The sequence below is a fragment of the Phaseolus vulgaris genome, chromosome 1 (assembly GCF_000499845.2).
Source record: "Phaseolus vulgaris cultivar G19833 chromosome 1, P. vulgaris v2.0, whole genome shotgun sequence".
NCBI lineage: Eukaryota > Viridiplantae > Streptophyta > Magnoliopsida > Fabales > Fabaceae > Phaseolus > Phaseolus vulgaris.
In genome coordinates, this window is record NC_023759.2 from 42,667,246 (window position 1) to 42,689,598 (window position 22,353).

Here is a 22,353-nt window from a genome sequence, read left to right on the forward strand (position 1 = left end):
TTTCCTGACAGATAAAATACCGAGGTCAGCACCAGATTACTTTTCAATAGACATCAAAGTTACATAAATAGTAATGCTTGATCCCAAAGTTTAATAGTCAATGTCGACTGATTGATGCAAATATTTCTCAACAAATTGTAGTATAATTGGCTGATTTGAATCAGTCTTTAAAAAATCATCCAAATATGGTGATCATAATTGAAGTTGGTTTAGTGCTCAACCACACCACCCAACTGTTTTGTTAACAGTGAAACCTGATTCAGAGGGGCGAGACTGTGATTGCTGAGGAGGTCTGGGCTCTCTTGGTTTAGCAGGATCAACAAATATAACCCATCCATCCAAAAATTTAGCATTCATTCCTTCTCTAGCCTTTTCAGCTTCTTCTATGCTTGTATAAGTTACAAAGGCAAATCCCTTCGATCTTCCAGAGGCTCTATCAGTTATCACCTTAGCTGTATAATCAAAAATTCAAAATGAACTCAAGATCAAGCAAAACATGCTTCATAATAAGAGAAAAAAAACTCATGATTACCTTCCACCAGCTGTCCAAACGAAGTAAATGCTTCCTTAAGTTTTTCATCTGTTGTCAATCTAGAGAGACCTGTCCGTATGCACAACATTCACATTTACAAATTTTAAATACAGAATCATTTAATTACAGCACACTAGATGAATATATTGAAATTTTTTAACCAGGAAAAGAATTCAAAACATAATATACATGCTTGCACCGGTTATTGTCATATAAAATTTCATACATTATACAATACACCTACAGATTTCATACACCAAATGGGACAAAAAGGTATAATATAACTTATTTAAAGTTCATTCAAAAAATAGAGCAGAAAGCTGGTCCATTCAAATTTCACGGAAGTGTTCATGAGACAGAGATAAGAGTGTAACCTTTACAATTAAATTTTTTACTGTAGGAATCCAACAAAGTTTTCTAAGGAAATTATCCAAAATAACGGCCATAATTTGTTTGTTTTGCTTAAACAAGCATTGCTTCGAACAGAAATTTAGGATGCAACAAAGTATAAGATATAATTAAACCAAATTAGATCTGCAGGTTGGATATGAACTATCGAGTTCCATAGATTCTCTTTTCGTTTACTGCACAAGAAAACAATTATGACTAATTATTTTCAGTTTTACAATGTTCTAATCCACATTCATCACTAGACCACTGCTTTTTTGAATAAAAAGAGGAACATCATTGGAAGGGAAGAATGAACACAGAAGGATATACAATGCCTTTAGTCAGACAATAAGGCAAATAAAAGCAAACAACACAGGCGAGATTTATAGAGCAAGCATTTCCACCCAGGAGAAACCTAGAGACACCATGAAATGAATATTTTGACAGCAACTATAGCACCAGAAGTTTCTCTTAAAACAATAGGCTGTACACATAATCTTAACCTGTTGCCCTCCTTTATGAAAAGAAAGCTTCCAGGTTTGTGGATACACCAATGACCCACTTACGACAGTGAACAACCACTCCAAATGTGACTAAATTCTGGCTAAGTTTAAAATATGTTCTGTGTTCCAGACTGGGGTATTTGTATCCACATCCATGCCTCGGGATATTTATATCCATATACACACCTTAGAGGTGATTCTTAAGTTTGAAAAGGGTACTTGTACAAGCAACTCCATTCAACATCTATGTTCCCAAACCAGAGAAACAAGAGAAAAAAACATTGAAATGCATTATGCTCAGCAGAATATTTATTTATCTCTAAAGTGCAGATAAAGATCAATTAAATGTATAAAAATAGTCAAGCTTGCTACAATCTCTAAAGTGCATCCCCCCTGATTTTAGAGGGGCTAGACTTTTTTCTAAGAAAGGGTGTTCGACTCTTTTACTCCGGCATACCCTTATGGTTAAACAAACAAAGTCCTTCCTAGAAATCCTTCACAAAGGGTTTGCAATTTGACAAAACATAAAACTAGGGCAAGTGAAAATCGAAAGTTGGATTTTAATGTCAAGTAAAAACATTTTAAAATTTGCATCATTAGATTGAAAACAAATTATTATTGACACAACAGTTTATTGAATAACATAACACATTACAACTATATACAGTAACAATGGAGTAAGAAAACACCAATTAACATCCACAACTAAACAATTAACTTCATTAATTGAAGAGGCAAATAGAAGAGGGATATTTGGAAGACGAAAAGGAATAAATAAGAGATAGCAGCTCACCGCTGACGAAAAGTTTGGGGGAAGTGAGAGTTGAGGCGAAACGAATGGAAGCATGGTGCGAATGAAGAAGTGGGGTGTGGCGAAGTAGACGCTGAAGTCCAGACATCAAAGCCATCTGAAATACAAAAAGAAACAAAGAACTTTGAACTTGGAGTGAAGAGGTTTTGGAGAATCCTTAAACCCTTGTTTTCATGCACTCCCCAACAGGATCCCTAAATCCCATGTTGTTTTTTAGACTTTTTATTGATGGAAAGAATTATACTTTAAAACTTGATCACAGACTATTAGTGTTTATTGAGTGCTATTCTAACTTGTAAAACATATGGGTCTTTAATGGATTGCATTGGGTCTATCTCAACTATTTACTATTAGCAGTAGGTGTTTTTTTTTCTGCACCCTTACAGTTTTTTTCTTGCACCTACAATATTTGAAATACCAAAATTACCCTCCACATTTTTCAACTAAAATATCTTTAATATTTTTTAGAAATATTCTGAAAAAAAGCACAATTTAATATATATGTATTCAGTACAAACATTCAACTAAGTTATTACAAGTATATACTAAGTCAAGTCGCATTTTTTACACAAACTAATATTATTATACTTAAATGTCGCAAATGGGTTGTTAATGGATGAATATAATCTCATCCAACCACTTATTTTTTAAATGTCACCAACTTTATTATGTTTGACTTATTTATATAAGATAATTTGTCTACTTTATTTCACATTTTATTCTACATTTTTATATTCAACAACCATTATTAAATCTATAAAAAAATTATTAAAAAATGTAATTTTTTTTAATAAATATTAAAATTTTCAATTTTTTTAATAACAATTCATTATGTTTTTTTTTTATATTTTCCAATATACAATTCAAATATAAAATTTTAACTTGCAATATCTCCAACTACCAACCAACCACTACGAACAAACAACCACCGTATCAAATACACTAACCACCAATGTTCATTTACAATGAAACTCAATAAAAGCACATGCAACCATGGTTGTCAAACTCGCAAGTCAACGTGGACTCGTCCAAGTTTACGTCTTCACATATCCTTACCAAGTCAACTCGGTTTTTAAGTAAACTTGACAAACTCGGAGTGAACTCGATGAACTCGCGAGTCTGCTCCGAGTGGAGAATGATGAATTCAGTTGGATTTACAAATCATGTGTACAAATTTCGTTCACAACGCCACACCTCTTAAATTACTTCTACAAGGTGAATTTATAAATCTATGGAGAGTGTTTTGGGACATAGTATTTTCAGTATGATTTTACCCATAGTTTAATATATTAAAATAGCTTCAAGCGCTTGATTCAATATAAACCAAACTTATGCAAAAGGGTTCTATGTAATGTAGTTTTTTTTTTATGTATTTTTCTTATTTACATCATTCTAATTTTAGTTATAACATACATACATCTATCTATCTATCATATATATATATATATAACAAAAACTGTAAAATGCAATATTCCAAGAAAGTATGATATATTCCACCAATTCATATTAAACAAAAATATCACATTTTGTAGTTAGCAAAAAAATCAATGTATAAAAAAAAGTTTTTAAGAACAAAACACTAATTCCATCATTGTAAAGAAAAAAAAAAGTAAGATAAAGTTTAAAAACAAAAGAATTAAAATCAAATAAAAAAATATTTTTCAAAAATAAAGTCTAAACTCATGATCAGGTTTTTTAATCTAAAATTAGGGTAATTTTTCTTCTTAGGTTTAAAAAGTTTTGTTTGTTTCAGTTATCTTTTATGTCTCTATTTTTGTAGATCCTCATTCCATTTATCTCAGTTCAACTTTTGCTTCTTCCTAATTTTTAGGAGTGTCTTCAAACTAATGTTGCAAATTCAGCATACCCTTTTTAACATGCTTTTACTTTATCTTTATCACAATTTTAAGCGTTGTTGCTCTCTATATGCATTTTAGAGGAGTTTGATCCCTTTCATAAATATATATTCTACTATACATGTTTTTCAATTGTTTTTTCTTGATTTTTTTGGTTATGGAACATAAATGTTGAAAGGATTCTTGTACAAACAATAGGTAATTGTGTTTAGATGATGATAATTTAGAGCAGGTAAAAAACAATAGGTAATGTGATTAGTTAAAAAAAATAGGGTAAAAGGAATTAAGTATACAAAGGTTTTAGATACTTAGTTTTTAAAGGACTAATTCAATCCAAAAATCTATATTGCAAAACTTACCGAAAATAAAAAAGAAACTTCTAAATTGGGTTAAATTAGTGAAGTTATTAGTGAATTATTCGGATTTAATTTGTTATTATATATATATATAATATTATAATATGAAATATATTATAGTTTGTTTTATTTTAATGTCATATAGGCTTATTTCAAAGTTTATATTTTTATTAACTAACATTAAGTTGCATTAAAATACTAGCTTCTTTTAATATATGAACTATTTTTCTAATAAAAACTTTATACATACTTGTTTTACAGATGAACCTTAAAATCATTTTTGGATACTATATTGATAAATAATTTGAAGTTTTTTATCAATCAAAAATTAATTAAACTATAAATGAGCTAAATAAGTAAGAAGTTCATATTTAATAAATTTTTAAGAACAAACTCAAACTATCAAGAATGGTTGCAATCCTTCCTCTAAATGGACTAATAAATTTACACTAACATATAAGACAGTAAATGCTAGTCTTCAAATTAACTATCAAATATGTATATACCCACAAATGAAACAAAACATAATCACATAGGTTATCACCAAAAGAAAGAAAAAACTTACAAAATCCCTCGTTAAAATTACTGTCAGGAAAACAGAAATAACATCATCTACCAGAATTTGTCACATCAATGCAAATAAAAATGTAAACTTCACTGCCCGTGCTCTAAGAGCATCAAACAACTTTCACCATGCAATACTTTTTTTGTTCACCATACAAGCCAAAAGTAAAATAGTGCTTATTTATGTACATAGAAGGAAAGAGTAGAATACAAAACATTTCATGGTGTTTCACTCATAGCGCTTCTGCAACTGAGTAGTGCATTTCAGTAACAGATTTTTTGAAGAAGCTAGTTCCACAGTTTGAATCCTGGCTACGAACATCAAGAGCATCTAATTCAGTAGCAGCTACAAACACTTTATCACAAGAATCCATCGACTTGTAGCACAAACCAGAAGTTCCACTTAGCTTGCGAAACTGCTTATCTTTGCTGCTGCCCCCTCGAGACGAATTTCCTTTTTGACCCTTCTTTCCATTCTTCTTTTCAGGCTTCTTCTTTCTGGATTTCTGCTGCTTCTTGTTGCTTCTGACAGTGTGTGATAATAATGTAGGTACCGGATCATACACATCGGGCGCCCATTTCACATTTAGTTTCCCCTGTGAAACCCCATGTTTCTCACGGCTACCTTTCATGGCAGATACGAGCTTCAGAGGAGCCTGTCGTATAAAATACAGAAAAACTAGTGTTATAGTAACCTTACAAGATACTTTCACCCCATTGTTAAAAGAAAAGCAAACCTAACAAAACACCACACGACAGAATGCGAAATATAACTAAATCGAGATACTCCCAAAACAAAGTAATTAACTGATTTCTAACTTAAAATGGGAATTGACATGGGCATGAAAACACAATAGAGTTGTGTTAAATAAATAACTGCAATAAAGCATCAATCCTTCAGTTGCAATGAAAAAATCGATGGCTCTTTAGTTAGAAAAGGCAGATAACATTTTCCTTGTTGAATGTTCAAAACTAAAATGGGAAAGAGGAGGGAGGTTCGCATAAACAACATTTAATACATAATAAATTTTCAAATGTGTTACATAACTAGAAACAGTCTGGGCAATCCTTCACGAGTAAGATTGCTGTTTCGTTTGTGACCTGAGTCACAGTTGATCCTGAAAACAGCCTACCAGGATAACTTTGCTTCCTATGTGATAGATCTAAGTTCACAGGAACCAGGTCGCACTTGACATTAGCTAGAAACGCTTGAATAAAAAGCAGAACACAGAAAACACAACAAACTAATACCCTAGAGGGAGTAGTATGAAATCAACTGTCAATGAAAAACAATTAATTTATTTAAAGCAACACAAGCCAAACAATGCGTTCTAAATCTTCCAGTACTTTCTCAAACAAGGAATATATTTCTTACAAAAACACATTCAAGCATTAGTAACACTGTACAATACTATTAATATAAATCTACGAACTTACAGGAAGAGATATTGAGCGTGAGTAAGTTTGATGAGCAAAATCACCAGAGAGTGAATCTGTGACTGCTGTATTGGCCTCCTCATCAGACGAGCTTGAAGGCAGTATTGTATTAGGAGTTGGGAAGGTTGCAGATTTTTTCAAACACATCATGTTTACGCTTGTCTCTTGCTTGTTAATTGCTCCACACAAATTTTCCTCACTCTCACTACAGATATCGTTCCCCTGGGGAACGTGTACAGATTTCTGAGCATCTTGAATATGTAGTGACTCACTAAAAGTCCTTCCAAGATTACTTACGAAGTTGTCATCAGAGCTCATGTCCATCAATTGTATCAGGAACTGAAGCAACTAAAAGAAACAGCATCCTCAGAAGAATAATTAAAGCACTAAACTACATAATAAGAACAAAATAGTTAAAACATTACTAATTACAACTTTTAAGTATAATCAATTAAACCTAATCGAACTACTTCTATAATCGCATTGTTCTAATTTAAATGACCGCTCTCCAGGAGTCAGATCCAAACCCACTAACATGATTTTGAACACAAAACAACCGAGAGACGCATAGTCATAAACCAGAAACATGCTTTACATGGATAAAATAAGCAAAGCTCGTTGAATTCAAACACGGTAACAACCAATCCACATTACAAACACGAGTTTATTATAAGCACATCACACCTAAAGTACTATATCCCAAGGCAACTGTTCCCAACACTTGAAAGCTGAAAATAAAATAAAAAATACCTTTAAAAACGGTGTTTGGAGCTGCAACTACGACGCTATCAAAACAGAACTGAGAACAACAATCACAGAAAGAACAGCAAAACCAGACCCTGGATCTCGATCCGTTGACGGAAGAATCACACCAAGTTTGGAGCAGAACCAATAACAAGAATGACGATAAAGAAAGAAACCAAAGAGAAGGGGGGAAAACGAGAGAGTCTTAGCGTTAACTAAGATTACCACGCCGATCGCTTTTTTCTAAGTTTTTCAGACGATGAAAGGAGGAACCACCATGGAAAATGGTTAAGGAAGGAAGCAGGTGGAGAAGACCGGGTACCGAAGGCATTATTCTATGCTCTTCGAAACCCCCCAAAGACTTACACGCCCAACAAAACGGAACCTAAACACAACGGCGTTTGGTTGAAGAACGAAGCAATCAAATCGGAGAGTGTCGGAACTCAAATCGAATAACCTAACACAAAAACGCTTAGATCAGATTTAGATTTATCTTTAACCCATGGAAAGAATCTATGTATCTATGTGTTTTCGCTTTGGATGAAAACACCGAAAAAAGAAGAGAGACTAGAAGAAAACTTTGTCGGATGAAAAACAAGGATTCTGGATTAGGTTGTTAGAATAGAGGTGAAAAAATGAATTTATATGACGGGAATCTAGAAGGTCAAGCTTCTTGGTGTTTTCTCTTCATTAACCAGACCGAATCTCCAACGTACACGTTTCATTCATCGTGAGGATCTTAGATATTTTTGACCTCGTCTCTCACAGCTGTCATCACTGGCCCAGGCCCAATAACATACACGGGCCCAACTATTTATTAAAAGAAATAGTGAAAACAACGTCTCATCTAATCTACATCTTAGCCTCATCGACTTATGGGTTATATAACTTATATTATATTATCTTAAAGTTAGATATTTATTTGTATTAGGTGTGACTCTTTTTTAACTATTTCATTTGGAATTTATTTTAGTCCTTTTCTTATTTTATGGACTGCATCTTAAGTTATTAACTCTGGTGTGGAAGAACGTATCTAAATGACCTTCGAGTTAGCTAGAAGAGATGCATTCTGTGTACAATTGTGCCTTTTTTATTTTCTTTCTTACAAAAAATAATTTAACATATAAGTGTTTAATGCTAACTTGACTTAATATTTTTTTTTAAGTGTTCTCTTACCCCCATGGTTTAGAAGGTAAAGGATATAGAAGTACTAGATATAGATAAAGAGTGTAATAATCACATAATTTAACATGGAATAAGGATTCCCCAGATATATTTTCAGCTAAATAATGGAAATTACTCAAACTAATAATATCAACCCTATATAAAACTAAGATCACATATCTAAAGAAAAATATGTAATCAAGAAAATATCTTTATTTAGATAAGGGATTGATAAACACACTATAATGTACTTAGATTATTTACAATCTTATTACTAAGAAACCAGAAAAGGGTCCTATTATCATAATTATTATTTTTATTAATATTATATTATTATTTATTATTAATATTATGTTGTCAGAGGAATAAGGTAAATATCCACAATTAAATGTCTTTCTATTATTTTATTTTAGGTCACAGTTTTTTAATGTGATTTTTTTTAAAGGTTGTTATATTCATAATATAAAAAGTTTAATTTATAGTGATTCATAAATTATATTTATTAATTTTTTTTTAAGATTACATTTATATGTATGTGATCATTTTTACGTCATAGTTTTATTATTTAACCTACAAATTCTAAAGGTTTTAAGTTGTATAAAAAAAACAATAATAATTATGTTATTTAGTAGACCTTAAACCACATTTATTAAATTATTGAATTTTTATTTTATGTAATTGTTATATAGAAATGATTTAGTTTTGTATTGTAATAGAAATTATGACTCAACAAAATTCCAAAATTCACCGAACTTTAGTCAATTAAATGTGATAAAAATAAAAATATTTGAAATAGACAAATACTTTTTACGAAGTGAGTTAAATGAAAATCAAAATAAAAAGAAAAAAAACCTCATTCATTATTAATTTATAGAAAGAAAAACAAGTCCAATATAAAAAAGAATATTATAAATTTTTAGAAATACTACAAAAACAAATTTTTTTTAGGTGGTTTGAAGAAAATTGTATAAATAAATTTCAAATAAATATGATAAAACCGAGTCAGAAGTAATTAGTATCATACCTCTCTTATAAGAAGTAAAATTTTATAATATAAAAAACAAAGAAGTAGTCACATCACCTTTTAAAATGATTACTGAAGAACAAGAAATTAAAATAAAAAATATTCAAAATATTCATAGTCAATTTAATTATACAAACCAATTGCTACACCAAGTATTTGTCACTAACTTTGACTTATAAAACCCTAAGGAAAGTTTAAAGAATAATAATAGTAATTTAATAGAAAAATTTCTAATAAACCCCTTTAAATTTTCAGAACAATAATTGTGAAAACTTAAAAATATAAAGAGATACTAACACAATATTGGAATAAATAAATAAAAAATTAGATACCCTTAAAATTTGAAAATGAATAACAACTAAATAGAATACCATGATAAAGACATACTCAATTTTTAAGTAGTCAGTTTTTTTTAAGAGACTAACACTAGTTTGATATTCAATTTGAAGAATGTGAATTAGAACATAATGAAATATTAATGGAATGAATAACCATCAAATATTAAGAAAAAACACATGAAATAATTATGTGATGCCTATAGAGTAAAACATTTAGAGGAATAACCATTAAATTGATTATTGCAAGCTTTCCTAGCATCCTAAAGAGTTGGTAGAATAATTACCTAAGTTTTGAAAAAAAAATGTACACAATTACACATGTTAAAATGAAAAAAAAAGCAACAACTTCCTTTAAAGATGGAAAACCTTGCTACTGACTATAATATATAATTTTATTGAAGATCCAAAGATCTTCCATGAACGAACATCAATATTATTGCATAATTTGAAATGTCTTACTTTGAACAATAACTTAAAAATGGAAAATAAGATTAAAAAGAGTCAAACAGAAAAATCAGAGAGAATTGGGAGAATTTGATATTAGAGAATTAGGAAAATTTTGTAATCAATACTGATACAATAAAATTTGGTAGTCAATACATATACAAGAAAAGAAATCATCCATCATTTATTAGAAAATAAAATATAAACAAAATTCTACCTAATAGAAAAATATACCTTAAAAGACTAGCTTAAGATAAATTCTCAAAATAACATATCGTCTAGTAATAATAGATCAAAACAAACCGAACATGTCTGAAAAAATTGTAAATTTTAAGAAAAATAAAATGATCTAAAAATAGAAGATGAATTAAAAGAATAATTAACAAATTTGTTTCTATAATGTTCAGAAACAGAGGAAATGAAAAGAGAAATATGGAAGAAGAAATTATCTCGGAAGAAGAAGAATGTCAGGAAGACTCCTGTGATGGAGGAGAAAATTGTGATTGTATTTATGTAATAAATATGTTACGAATGGAAACAAAAATAACCTTAGAAAAGGTAGATAAATAGAGAATGAAGAAGAAAAATTTAAAGTGGTTAAATAAGATAAAAGAAATAATTCTTAGAGATTCCCCTAGTACCTCCAACACTTCGCCTAATCAAGAATTTAAAGGATATGATTTTGAAAAAAAAATCTAAAACAAGGTAAATATGATAAAAAGAATCAATATTAATCTTAAATCCTAAATTTTAAATTCATTTTAACTAAAATAAAAATTGAATCAAAACTTAAAAAATATTAGAATTACATTAAAAAAATTTGACCAATTATTAAGATCACAGAAATCTGTTTATATAAATGCATTCGAACTGAAATACACTTTAAAATAAAATTTGTTAAAAACAATGAAATTCAAAATATACTTTAAAATAAAATAGTTAAAAAGTTTATCTTTTTTTTTATAATAAAATGTAAAATAATAAATATTTAAAAAATACATATTAAAATGACTTTCGTGAATGTCAGTTAAACTCAGTTTCTGAATCCAAAATTCGAGTCAGGGAGAAAATAAATTAAGATATTTGTTGGGCTCATGCCCAAATTTTAAGTTAGACTAGACCAACTTATTACAAAAATCATTTTCTTATAATTTATTTAATTAAAAAGGTTCAATTTTACACAATTTGAAAAACCTTTTAATTATAATGATGATTTTTAATATTATAATTGTTAGTTTATTTCAATTTTTTAACAAGTTAGTGTATTTAAAATTTATAACAAAACTTGTTTAAAATGTAAAGTTTACATTCATTATCTAGTAGCCCTTTATAAAAAATTTAAGCTTTTAAATAAATAGACTTCAAGCTAATTGCAACTTTATAAAATGCTTTATATAACTCAATTCTACCCGTAAACCAAGCATCTGCCACCACACCAGCTAGCTTTAGTGCAAATGGGAAAAGCAAAAAATTGCTCTAAAGATTAAAAAACTGAGCAAAGATAATGTATTATTGTAACCATCTTGTCTCACATCCTTTACAGTATGTAATTTAAAGCTCAAACAGATTCTTAGATGCGGGCTTCTGAGATTTATCTGTGAAAAGCAGGGAAATCAATCTTTGCGGAACACAGGAAATGAGATGCTGGTTGGCTGTGACCTCTCTGCTCGCAACCTGATTTCTGATGAAGAATCAATTCTTATCTTGTACCTGTCAGGCTATCGCAGAAAGGGAAAACATGAGAGAAATCAAACGTGGATGATAAAACGTTCATTCGGAAGCAAGCGTGCACTCTATGCAATCAAACAAGAAATAAGAAGGTTCCTCAGCTGCCTGCAGGGAAAACTGTAAAATTGTAGACTAACCACTTATCTAAGAAAGTGCTGGGACAAACCAAACTGACAGCAACTGCTATTGATCATTGTACAAGAAGGAAGAGAAAATGAAAATTGAAAACTGGTTAGAAATGTATTTTCAATTCACAAAGGGATTAATCTTCCATGGTGTTCCAGATTCTTTTTAGAACGACAATGACCATTTTATTTTTTGAAAGCTACTTGAAAGGAACAATAAATCTTGGATTTATCTTTTCATCAGTAAGCCGACACTTGCAGTGTATTTGGACTAGCATCCTTAACGGGCATATTATATTTTTTCATGTTAAAAACATAAAAACTATATGCAGCAGCTTCAGGTTTGATGTGCGTCCAATGTTTAGAGAGGGAAAACAGGCATACACTTAGGGTCTGTTAGGACAAACTTATTCATAAACACTTCTAGAAGAGGAAAGTAAAAATGAAAAATTGAATGAACTTCATCACATAACCTAAAATTAATTTAGGCATAAGTTAATTTGTAAAAATTCACATATAGTTTCTCCAAATTATTATTTTAAACTTGTATAAACTAATTTTAGTTCATAGATAAATGTTTTTGGAGAAGTTTGTCTAAACTCACCCTAGGTATACTAGCAAAGGCCTCCAAAAAGAAGGCACTGGTACAGTTAGCAAGGTCACACCAAGGTAACAATATGACAGTAAGGCAAGTTATTCACTAATGAGAACATCTCCTTAAACATTCAAGAATTTCAACTGTATCCAAGCTAATGCGCAAACCACAAGTTATCAAAGAAGTTAACATTAAGAACTGCTCAGTGCATTAAGTATCTTGTCACTCATTGATTTGCAGAATGTCATGTCATATTCACATCAAAATCATCATTTAAGAGTGACTTGCCACAAAATTTACTGCAAAAATCAGCAAAAGAAAGATACAGCTGGCTAGCATCAATCAATCTTCAAAACTCTGGGAAGAGGTTGCTATAATTGGAATAAGGATGACCAAAACCAACTCTGATGAAACTAAAAGTACAAAAACTGTAATCCCAGCATTGGGAGATCCATCTCCTACGTTCACGGAAACAATTTGCAATTTTGTACCCACCCAGAAGACCTCATGTACAAAACCAAAACTCTTGAAGTGGGTATTTCCATTCATGTTAAATTCCGTAGAATCACGTTGCTATTCTAACTAACACGCTAACATGATTTTTTTGAAAAGCATTCACTAGTTTTTGTTCCAAATTGATATTGAGTTGAAACAACTTTAGCTAGATTTTGCATTGAAAAAAAAAGGGTATATCCACAGTAACTTCCTTCTAAAATAAAAAATCCAAACATAAATCACACAATTTCAAAAATCAATATCATTAAAAACCAATTTTAAAAACCCTCACTGAGGTACACCCCATTAGACAAACAAGCTACTCGAATAATATTTGAATAAACAGAGCTACCCAAGAGTAAAATGAGAAGCACAAGGAAAAGGGGTTGTGGATACAAACCTAGGAGAAGCAGCATTGATGTTCCTGTGAAGAATGCGAGCATCGGCGGAATCCTTGGTATCAATCAACTCCCTCAAACCCTGGTTCTCCTGTTTCTCCTCCTCCTCCTCCTCCTCTTCCTCCTCTTTCTTGACAACAGGATCAGCAACAGCAGCAGAAGCACCACCAGGTCTAGGCTTAAACCACTGAAAGTAATTACCGTATATATACTCAGGATTATAACCGAATTCCTCATCGAAAGCCATGATGTGGCCGTGCCACTCCCACACGCGGTACCCAGAAGCCTCTTCGTCTTGAAACCCGACGCATATGTGATGGTCCCGAACCGACACCGCCTGTCCGGAATTGGGTTTCAAGAGGGATTCGCCGTTGCCGCTGAGGATGATTTTGATCACTTCCTTCTCCAGTTTAGCCTCCTCTCTGGCCAGCTCCGACTTCCCTTCGAAGCTCTCCTCGTCCGCGTCGTCCTCGTCGAGGTCGTTGAATAGGAAGTCCTCGAGAGACTGCGTGACCAAAGGGTTGTTGATCGGAGCTCGCAGCTGGAGCCTGCCCATCATGGTCTGGAGGAGCAGGTTGTCCAGGTTCGAGTTGGAACCGTTGGGGAACGCACTCATGGTGTTTGATGGGAGTTTTCACTGAACGAAACCAAAGTGAGGGTTTTAGAATGAAACAAGAGAAAATGAATGGTAGACTCTGAGGTGAAAGGGTTTATGGGTTATTTTATCATTATTTATACCCACACGCCACACCTTCGATATTTGTGCCATGGCTTAACACCCACCAACTACTTCTTAATTGAGTGGGAAACTAACCCGGCCAAAACGGGTTTGGGTTGCCCGTTTAAATATGTTTAACAAATACAAATAAAATATATTAACTTTATTTATACTATAAAAAAATATTTGTTGAATTTTTAATATAGAAAAACCAAATATTTATTTGATTAAATCTTTGAATTAATATATTCTTTGACAATTTCTTTTAATCATTTTCTCATTTTAGTCTCTTTCAACGTGAAATTCACTCTGATAAATTGTAATTGTTTATCACGCACTTCCATAAAATATTTACTAGTAAAATTTAAAGAAATTACGAGAAATTTTATTTCGATTTACGTTGGTAGGTGAGATAGGAATAGATTTAGTCCAAATTATTTAAAAAAAAATCAAAATCCAAGCCTGATATATGATTTATTATATTTTCTAAGATTTATTCAATACTTTTAGAAGTTTGGCTTCGAATTTTAATATACTTAAAAAAATTACTTTATATTAAAATATATGGTTGTGAAAAAAAGTTGAATTCAATTGATTAATCGCCAAAACTTTTCAATGTGAAAATTTAACATACTTCGAAAAATATTTTTATTAACTTATAATTACCAAAATGGTTAGATCCAATAGAATTAACCATCAAAATAGGTTATGATTCAAATTTTGAACTCGTTTAATCTATTAACCCAACAAGTTAAGAGATAAATTGAGTTGATGGTGATTCTTTGTTAAATTTTTATAAATTATTCAGATAATTATTATTTTATTAGATAAAATAATTAAGAAATATTATACATTTCATATTATTTTATTCTATATTTATTTAACCAGCGATGGTATTTCTAAAGAAATAATTTATGTCAAGAGAAAAAAGAAGTAAAATAGTGATTAGGACATTATATTTATTTTGTTTGTTTGATAAACCATTCATTTTTCTTATAACTTATGACGAGGGAAGATGTTTAGCTAGACTTATATTTTTGTTTGTTTAAATTAAGTGAAAAAAAAGGAATAATATTTCAATTTTTCCATTCACTTTGTAATGAAAATTGTTTTATATTTTTAGCCATTTATTTAGCTTTTATGATTCTTATTTGTTTACAGCATCTTGTAACTCGTATTTCAAAGGTGGAGGAACGTGTGCGACTTGTTTTTTAAAAATCAATGACAAGGTTAGTGAAAACAAATTAAAAAAAAAATGTAGTCAAAACAAGTTGAGTTGCCTCAACTTATATTTTCCTTTCATATTTATATAAGACCTAATCCGTTATTCTCTGGTTAAAAAAAGTTTAATTTTTGAGAAAAATGTTTAATACCTCAATCTTGATTTTGTTAAACTAAAGACGGTTTCATAATCTAAATCTTTAACCATTTTAATAATGATATCATTTGTTTTATGTGAAACTTAAGCTTGTATCGTACATATTTATGCATATAACACTATATTTTTTTTTTGCAAAAAATGATTTTATAAAAGGACTAGTGGAAAAGAGCAGTCGTGTCTATATATTTAAAAATAAAATAGAATTAATAATAGTAGTTCCATAAAAAATAACGAATAGTTTGTAATATATTAAATTATTAAGGGATATAAATAATTTATAGTGTATGCAATTATTTGAATATTTAATTAATTTATTTTTCTCATTTTAAAATATAATTAAGAGTATAATAAGTATATTGTTTAAATAGAAAAATATCCTTTATGATAAAATAAAAATGTAAAATATATACACTAAATGGAAAATTTTCCTTTAAGCATAAATATTTTTTATTTTAAAATATAATTAATAATAAAATAAGAATATAAATACCTACAACAATTAAGAAAACATGCTAAGCATTTTGAAAACATCCGTTAATAATGGAGGTCCTCCTCATAAACTTATCTTTACTTAATTAAAAAATGGAATTATTTCACTTGTTTGATCACAAACAAGAAGTTTCAATCATTGTGCTAAAATTAACAGTTTTTTAAAAATTAAAAATGAAATTGCTCTTAATATGCTATAATATTAAACATTTGTTATTAAAGTAGATTTCACTTTTATATAAATATTGGTATGTGTTAAATGGTTTAACTTATTATACAAATTATTAGAAAAGATATAAAGGAGGAGTTATCGGTAGAAAAAAGAAGTGAAAGGTATATTTGATTATTCTCCTTAATACATTTTCTCTCTCATCAAGTTACATCAAACATTTATTTTTTTAAAAACATAATTAATTTCTATGCGTTTAAAATCTATTAGAACATATACCTATGAAGTCACCATGACCATTTTCAAGCAAAATTATAACTTTTTATCCTGTTTATAGATTTGAATGCATTTTTTTCATTACTTTAATACAATTTTATTTTAACTAGTTATTAAATTGTGATTGGTTGAGTATTAAATGACGTGCTAGGTGAGTGCATATACAATATTTACTCCTTAATTTCTACCTCTGTTTGTTATTTCTATAAACAGATTATGACTTGTTTATATTCACACACAAAAATTATCATAAGCAAACAGGTTACGCTTAAATTGTAAATTGAAGAAATAAGTGAAGTTAACCTAACCCATTTTATCTTCACGTGAGTAGGCTAACACTCAGTGTATAGGCAAAAGCTTTCAAAAGGAAGATACGCAGTTAGCAAATTCACTCCAAATTAACAATAAAATGATAAAGCAAATTATTTGACAATGGGAACATCTCGTTTAACCTAAGGTTTTGAACTGATCCAAGCCAATCTACAAACCATAAGTTATCAAAGATGCATACTGTTACTAAGCATATAATTTTTTTCACTTTTGTTTTCTTAACATACTAACAAAACCAAAAAAGATTAACACACCTTGAATCCGTTCTAGTACTAGAAAAGGGAATGTAACTTTATACACGAAAATATTCGGAATTGAACACGACTAGATTATGCATATGCTGAGAGGCACATACATGTGACTGAATTGCAGGGATAAGTATTTGAAATTAAGCACATTTCGAAAACGCATAGGAATATGTGTCTAAAGTAAAATGTTTTCTTTTTATTCCAACATAATATTCATAATGCAGCCTTTTTCCAAGCAAATACCATCAATTGCTCCGCCATTTCAAAATCCTTGACGTGCATCGTTCATCAATGGCTACCGCCTCAAGCTCTCCACTATGTAGTCCGCATACAAGCTCCTTCTCAATAAAGAGAAGTGTTATAAGAAACTAATACTGTCATCTGATTGTATATGCCGATAAAATAACTATAATAACTAAAATGTTGGGGTATTTGAAAGACAGTTTCTACTAAATTTAAACAGCCATTCAAAGAAAATAGAACATGGTGTGAAACTGAATAACTCAATCCAAAACTTTTGGACCACCTGAGTTTCCAGACTGGTAAGTTTAAAGTAGTAAAGACGAATGTTGCTTACATGGATCTCTTGACAGCTTCAAAAGCAGCTGTGGCAGGCAAAAAGTCGTTTACCGCAACTTCCTTGTTTTCATTCTTCTTGTCTATAAATCCTTTATAAAGGAAAATGTATAACATTCATTACACATTGCACTAAAATGACCAATGCGTTTCATGATTTCATTATGTGTATAGACGATAACAAATAGAAAAATTGAGAATCAGGCGTTAGAATTCGAAATTTTGGAAGGATACAGTCTTCAAAGAAGCGACGGATTTCAGCTAAACGATGTGGAGGAAGCTCCTTGATATCATTGTAATGACGATACTCAGGATCATCAGCACATACAGCGATTATTTTATCATCTTTCTCCCCCTTTAAATCAGCACAATTAGTGGACACTCAATATTCAATAATCAAAAGAGGAGTTATTGGCGAATGGGAAATTTAATGTTTAATATACTATACCTGATCAATCATGGGCATGAGACCAATTGCTTTCGCCCGAAGAAAGCAACCGGGAAGAACCGGCTCCTGTCCAAGTACGTGTGAAGTTCAGCATCACACAAAGCATACATCACATAAATTAGAGAAATTTAATACTAAGATGATAAATAAGATCCCTAAATGTAGGATGATCACCAAGCATTGTTTGACTAGAAGACTATTCATCAGTTGAAATTGAGAAATTCATTATACGATAACAACTTGACTAGCACAAAATTTGGACCACCAGTGCATAACATAGCAAAATAAAGTTAAGGTCGAGCTTAAAATGGATTTGAAAATTAATAGAGATTACTTTATTAGAAAATGAGATGCAAATAATCGTAGGGAACTATATCTCAATGAGGTTCGATTGTTGCCAAAAAGAAATACAACATATACGATGCCGCTGATTTCAAGGAAATATTGATAATATGAATGGATAAAAAAATACCTGCATGATGATCAAGACATCCAGGGGATCACTGTCCTCACAAAGAGTACGTGGGATAAAACCATAGTTGTGAGGATACACAACTGATGAGTAAAGCACGCGGTCGATCTGTGCATATATTAGTGTTTAGCAACTTGACTTAGTAACTGCAGAAGTCAAAATAACTGAGCAACTACTACAACCTTGATAAGCCCCGATTTTTTATCCAGTTCGTATTTCACCTTGCTTCCTTTCCCAATCTCAACCACCTGCAATATTCAGTCAATTTACATTACAAAATTCCTCAAATATAATCTGAGAAAAAAAATTCTTCATGGCAAATTTTGTTTCATTATTTATAACTTAAACTACAAAGTCTGTAACTACTATTTCGATAGCATGTGAGGAAAAAAGAAGCCAGAAAGAATAAATGAAAAGAGAGCAGAGGGCATTCTCTTTTTGTTACTTGACCATATTAAGCTCATCAGAAAACCTTGGTTATCCAACAAGTTCCTTGGTTCTAACCTTTAAAACATTTTCTGAAGAAATTTAATCATCTAGGTATATGTGAACTACATGGGCCCTAGATTCTACAATGGAATGTTTACTTCACTATTCAGTCATGCTTACACAATTGAAGATTGTCGGAGCACCAGGCCCTGCATTGTGAAAGAAAACAGAGTTAGCTTGGAAACCAATTAAGAGAAAAATAAATAAATTGTCGGGTAGATATCTAAAATTATAATACCAAAGATAGATGTTCAGATTCTCTCAAGTGGGTACACACTGCTAACGGAATTTTTACTTCCAAGGATGCATATTCTTTTGAAAGCCAAATTGGTTCCGTTTATAGCTGGCAGAAGGATATTTCGCATTTCATTATTCCTCCTTCAAATTTGCTTTAATATGGAGACTGGTCATAACAAGGTTCCTACTGGTGAGGTTATGCATAGCAAGGGTGCTACTTTAGTTTCTATGTCCAGCCATTGCTTGCAACATGATGAGACTAAGGAGAATTTGTTTTTTCTCTGTGCTTTTGCAACCAGGTTTTGGAATTGACTATCTAGTTTGACTGGAGTGGCAATTAACCACTCATCTCTTGATTCTATTTTGGGTATTTTACATAAACAACGGAGTGAGCATGTTAAAGTGGTTTTGATAGTTGTATTCATCCATATCCTGAATAAAATATGGTATAGCGGGAATCTTTTGCAGCTTGAGAACTTAAGGAGATCCTATGTTAGAATTAAAAAGTTGACCTATACATATGTTAATATTGCTGCCAATCGTTGCTCCGGTCGTATGCATTCTATTATTGAGGAGTTTGTCATTTTAAAAGCATTTGTTGTTGATTGTCATCCTAAAAAAGCTCCAAAGATCCCTCAAGTAAATTGGTTACCTCCACCTTGTTATTGGCAAACTGTAATTCAGATCGAGCAGCTATTAATTCTCCTTCTATACCAGTGCGGGGAGAAATTTTCAAGACTATAGGGCTATGGTTATGGGCTGCTTTTCAAATTTTCTTGGTCATCATAATTCTCTCTGAATTACTAGGAGTCATGTATGCTATTGAGATGCTATTTAGATTTTCATAGAAAAAATTGGTAACCTTGGGATTGAGAGTGATTCTACTCTGTAGTAAACGTTTTTTCTAATCAGAACCTTATTCCATGGAGACTTCCAAACAGGTGATAAAATTGTATGGAGTTGCTCGAGAACATGAGATTTTATGTCTCTCACATATATAGAGAAGGAAATAATTGTGTGATCAACTTGCTAACTTTGACATTAGAAATAAAGATTTTTACTGGTGAGATGGTATTCCTCCTTTGTTAGTGTTGATTTTTTAGAGATAGACTTAATTTGTCTTATTTTATATTCTCATAATTTTTTCCTGAGTTTTGATCCACTAGTCCCCACTTGTATTGTTTTCTTATTCTTAAATATAATGATTGAGGTTGATTGGGGTCTCAATTTAGTTTGGTTGTAATCAACATAACAAGTCACCATTTTTTCACCAAGTTTTTAATGTTTAGTTGCTTACCTATCTCAAGGTCATGCCACGGGTGTGCAGCAACAGATCTCCTGGTCATGGATGAAATAATCCTTTCATTAAGAGGAGGATGCGAAGAAGGATGAGAGATGGGAACATTGTTTGGAGTCTCCTTTGACGGAACCTCACTTGCAACCTAAAATAGTAACAATTAACAACACAAAAGCTTTTCCAAATATCAGTCACTAAATAGGAACATTATTTCTCAATTTATTGTCCCGCCGAGCGCAACCTCCGGCGGCTTGGCATATCATAATTTCTAAATCTCAACTAAAAACTATAGACACTAAATGATAAAAAAAAATATATATGCTTGCAATTTAACCTTTCTGAGATTACCAAAATGCACGTTACTAAAAACCAATATTATAATGACATCATGAAAGTATAATCACATATAAATTAATTAAATATTAACATAGATGCCCCTGTTTATTTTTCCAATCTAATAAAATAAAATAAACAACGAAAGCAAAAGATATTACTTACAGTTTCAGTATCCATGTCGGTTTCAACCATCACAGGTGGCAATTCTGAAACGGTAAAGAAATTAAATCTGCTATTCAGCTCCAAAGAGCATCACCCACACTTCTTATTCATATATGAAAATTTAATAGATGGATCAAGGAATCGAATAATTTGCTTTTAAAATCAAACCAGGACATGTTTTCCGTTTCCAAAGCGCACAAAAGTCAAACAGAAAACAGAAAGAAACAGTCGGAAAAAAAAATCCGAAAATGACCGCAGATCTAATCAATTCGAATTCATAATCTACTCTTTACAGAACGGAGTTTTGAAAACCATCACACGCCACCTCAAATGGTTAAAACATAAGCGCTCCGCAGAGACGTGTGTGGCTGCGAATAGTTTGTTAATAACGTCGCAAACACTGCAAGTGAGTGATTGAAGACATGATCGAAAGCCAAACAAATCCGGCGTAGCCAGTTCCGCAAACGCAAGTGATACGACGCTTACTGTGAAGTGAAAGCAGCGAAGAGAAAAACTCACCAGCGCAAGGGAAAGCTCGTCTGCAGAAGGAAGAAAAACAAGTGAAGGAAGGAGCATAGATCTCGAAAAGGAAAATAAAGTCTGAGAGAAGTTAATGCTTATGCCTGTGTGTGCGCGAAGAGCAGAAGAGAAAAGAGAAGAGAAGATGGTGAAAACCTTTGGACTGCTTGATATTCTTCTGTGCAAAGGAAAGGAGCACAAAAAAGTGTAAATAAAAAAGAAAACTGAAATTAGATTACTGTAAGAAAATGCTATTCTTGATTTTCCAAAAATTAATATAACTTTTATTTTACTTTTTCCAAGGGAACACATGTTTTGTTGACAAGGTTAAGAAATTATACTTGGAGATAATAATTGTTTACATATTTGTTGATTAAAAAATATATCTTCATTTATTAGAAAAGAAATTATTAATTCAAAATTTCAAAAAAACATGGTTAAATTTTTTTATTTATTAAAGGATAAAATATCAAATATAATATTAAAGGTGATTGGAAGTGTAAATTATTTTAATTTTAATTATTTTTTTAATCCGTTTGAGTCACCTATTGAATCCGTTTGAGTCACCTATTGAATGGATGATATCAACATTGACTAATTTTAATTTTAATTATTTTTTTAATCTAACCCAACTCATTTTAGGAATTATACAATTAGGCTTAATTTATCTATAAACAATTATGCTTCTTCTCATCTACACTT

The 22,353-nt window shown here is 31.0% G+C and overlaps 4 protein-coding genes across 10 annotated transcripts; all 4 read right to left on the reverse strand.

Annotated features, from left to right (window-relative positions):
* On the reverse strand, positions 1–2,496 carry LOC137814376 (organelle RRM domain-containing protein 2, mitochondrial). The gene is made up of 3 exons (XM_068617077.1): positions 2,219–2,496; positions 533–601; positions 1–452 (listed from the first exon to the last, which is right to left on the reverse strand). Exons 1-3 carry the CDS (start codon positions 2,331–2,333, stop codon positions 217–219), a joined length of 420 nt encoding a protein of 139 aa, XP_068473178.1. The 5' UTR covers positions 2,334–2,496; the 3' UTR covers positions 1–216.
* A 2,513-nt stretch (positions 2,497–5,009) lies between these two features.
* LOC137814378 (uncharacterized) lies at positions 5,010–7,916 on the reverse strand. Of its 2 annotated transcripts, none has more exons than XM_068617079.1 (3): positions 7,200–7,916; positions 6,450–6,788; positions 5,010–5,668 (listed from the first exon to the last, which is right to left on the reverse strand). In XM_068617079.1, the coding sequence occupies exons 2-3, from the start codon at positions 6,771–6,773 to the stop codon at positions 5,246–5,248; spliced, it is 747 nt and encodes a 248-aa protein (XP_068473180.1). In that variant the 5' UTR covers positions 6,774–6,788; positions 7,200–7,916; the 3' UTR covers positions 5,010–5,245. The 2 variants fall into 2 exon arrangements, with proteins under 2 accessions (XP_068473180.1, XP_068473179.1); XM_068617078.1 differs by having other exon boundaries at positions 6,450–6,797; positions 7,200–7,911.
* A 3,730-nt stretch (positions 7,917–11,646) lies between these two features.
* On the reverse strand, positions 11,647–14,229 carry LOC137814379 (uncharacterized). The gene is made up of 2 exons (XM_068617080.1): positions 13,507–14,229; positions 11,647–11,881 (listed from the first exon to the last, which is right to left on the reverse strand). The coding sequence occupies exons 1-2, from the start codon at positions 14,118–14,120 to the stop codon at positions 11,863–11,865; spliced, it is 633 nt and encodes a 210-aa protein (XP_068473181.1). The 5' UTR covers positions 14,121–14,229; the 3' UTR covers positions 11,647–11,862.
* Positions 14,230–17,112: 2,883 nt separating this feature from the next.
* LOC137814380 (soluble inorganic pyrophosphatase 4-like) lies at positions 17,113–21,971 on the reverse strand. 6 transcript variants are annotated; one of them, XM_068617087.1, is made up of 11 exons: positions 21,756–21,903; positions 21,652–21,671; positions 21,133–21,176; positions 20,635–20,779; positions 19,221–19,249; positions 18,794–18,859; positions 18,612–18,719; positions 18,140–18,205; positions 17,926–18,046; positions 17,693–17,774; positions 17,113–17,453 (listed from the first exon to the last, which is right to left on the reverse strand). In XM_068617087.1, the coding sequence occupies exons 3-11, from the start codon at positions 21,160–21,162 to the stop codon at positions 17,411–17,413; spliced, it is 690 nt and encodes a 229-aa protein (XP_068473188.1). In that variant the 5' UTR covers positions 21,163–21,176; positions 21,652–21,671; positions 21,756–21,903; the 3' UTR covers positions 17,113–17,410. The 6 variants fall into 6 exon arrangements, with proteins under 6 accessions (XP_068473188.1, XP_068473185.1, XP_068473187.1 ...); XM_068617084.1 differs by having other exon boundaries at positions 21,808–21,890; XM_068617086.1 differs by lacking the exon at positions 21,756–21,903 and adding an exon at positions 21,458–21,532 and having other exon boundaries at positions 21,652–21,748.
* Between the last annotated feature and the right edge of the window lie 382 nt (positions 21,972–22,353).

What these genes read in the sequence shown, in the direction of transcription:
- LOC137814379 (XM_068617080.1), bottom strand. Translation starts at nt 14,120, where the DNA reads ATGAGTGCGTTCCCCAACGGTTCCAACTCGAACCTGGACAACCTGCTC.
- LOC137814376 (XM_068617077.1), bottom strand. Translation starts at nt 2,333, where the DNA reads ATGGCTTTGATGTCTGGACTTCAGCGTCTACTTCGCCACACCCCACTT. An exon ending in CCCCAAACTTTTCGTCAGCG is followed by an intron (nt 602 to 2,218) that starts GTGAGCTGCTAT and finishes GCATACGGACAG; the next exon opens with GTCTCTCTAGATTGACAACA. An exon ending in GTTTGGACAGCTGGTGGAAG is followed by an intron (nt 453 to 532) that starts GTAATCATGAGT and finishes TTGATTATACAG; the next exon opens with CTAAGGTGATAACTGATAGA.
- LOC137814380 (XM_068617082.1), bottom strand. Translation starts at nt 21,963, where the DNA reads ATGTGTTCCCTTGGAAAAAGTAAAATAAAAGTTATATTAATTTTTGGA. An exon ending in GTGGCATGACCTTGAGATAG is followed by an intron (nt 19,250 to 20,634) that starts GTAAGCAACTAA and finishes TTCACAATGCAG; the next exon opens with GGCCTGGTGCTCCGACAATC. An exon ending in GAAGCTGTCAAGAGATCCAT is followed by an intron (nt 17,454 to 17,692) that starts GTAAGCAACATT and finishes TTTATTGAGAAG; the next exon opens with GAGCTTGTATGCGGACTACA.
- LOC137814378 (XM_068617079.1), bottom strand. Translation starts at nt 6,773, where the DNA reads ATGGACATGAGCTCTGATGACAACTTCGTAAGTAATCTTGGAAGGACT. An exon ending in CACGCTCAATATCTCTTCCT is followed by an intron (nt 5,669 to 6,449) that starts GTAAGTTCGTAG and finishes TTTATACGACAG; the next exon opens with GCTCCTCTGAAGCTCGTATC.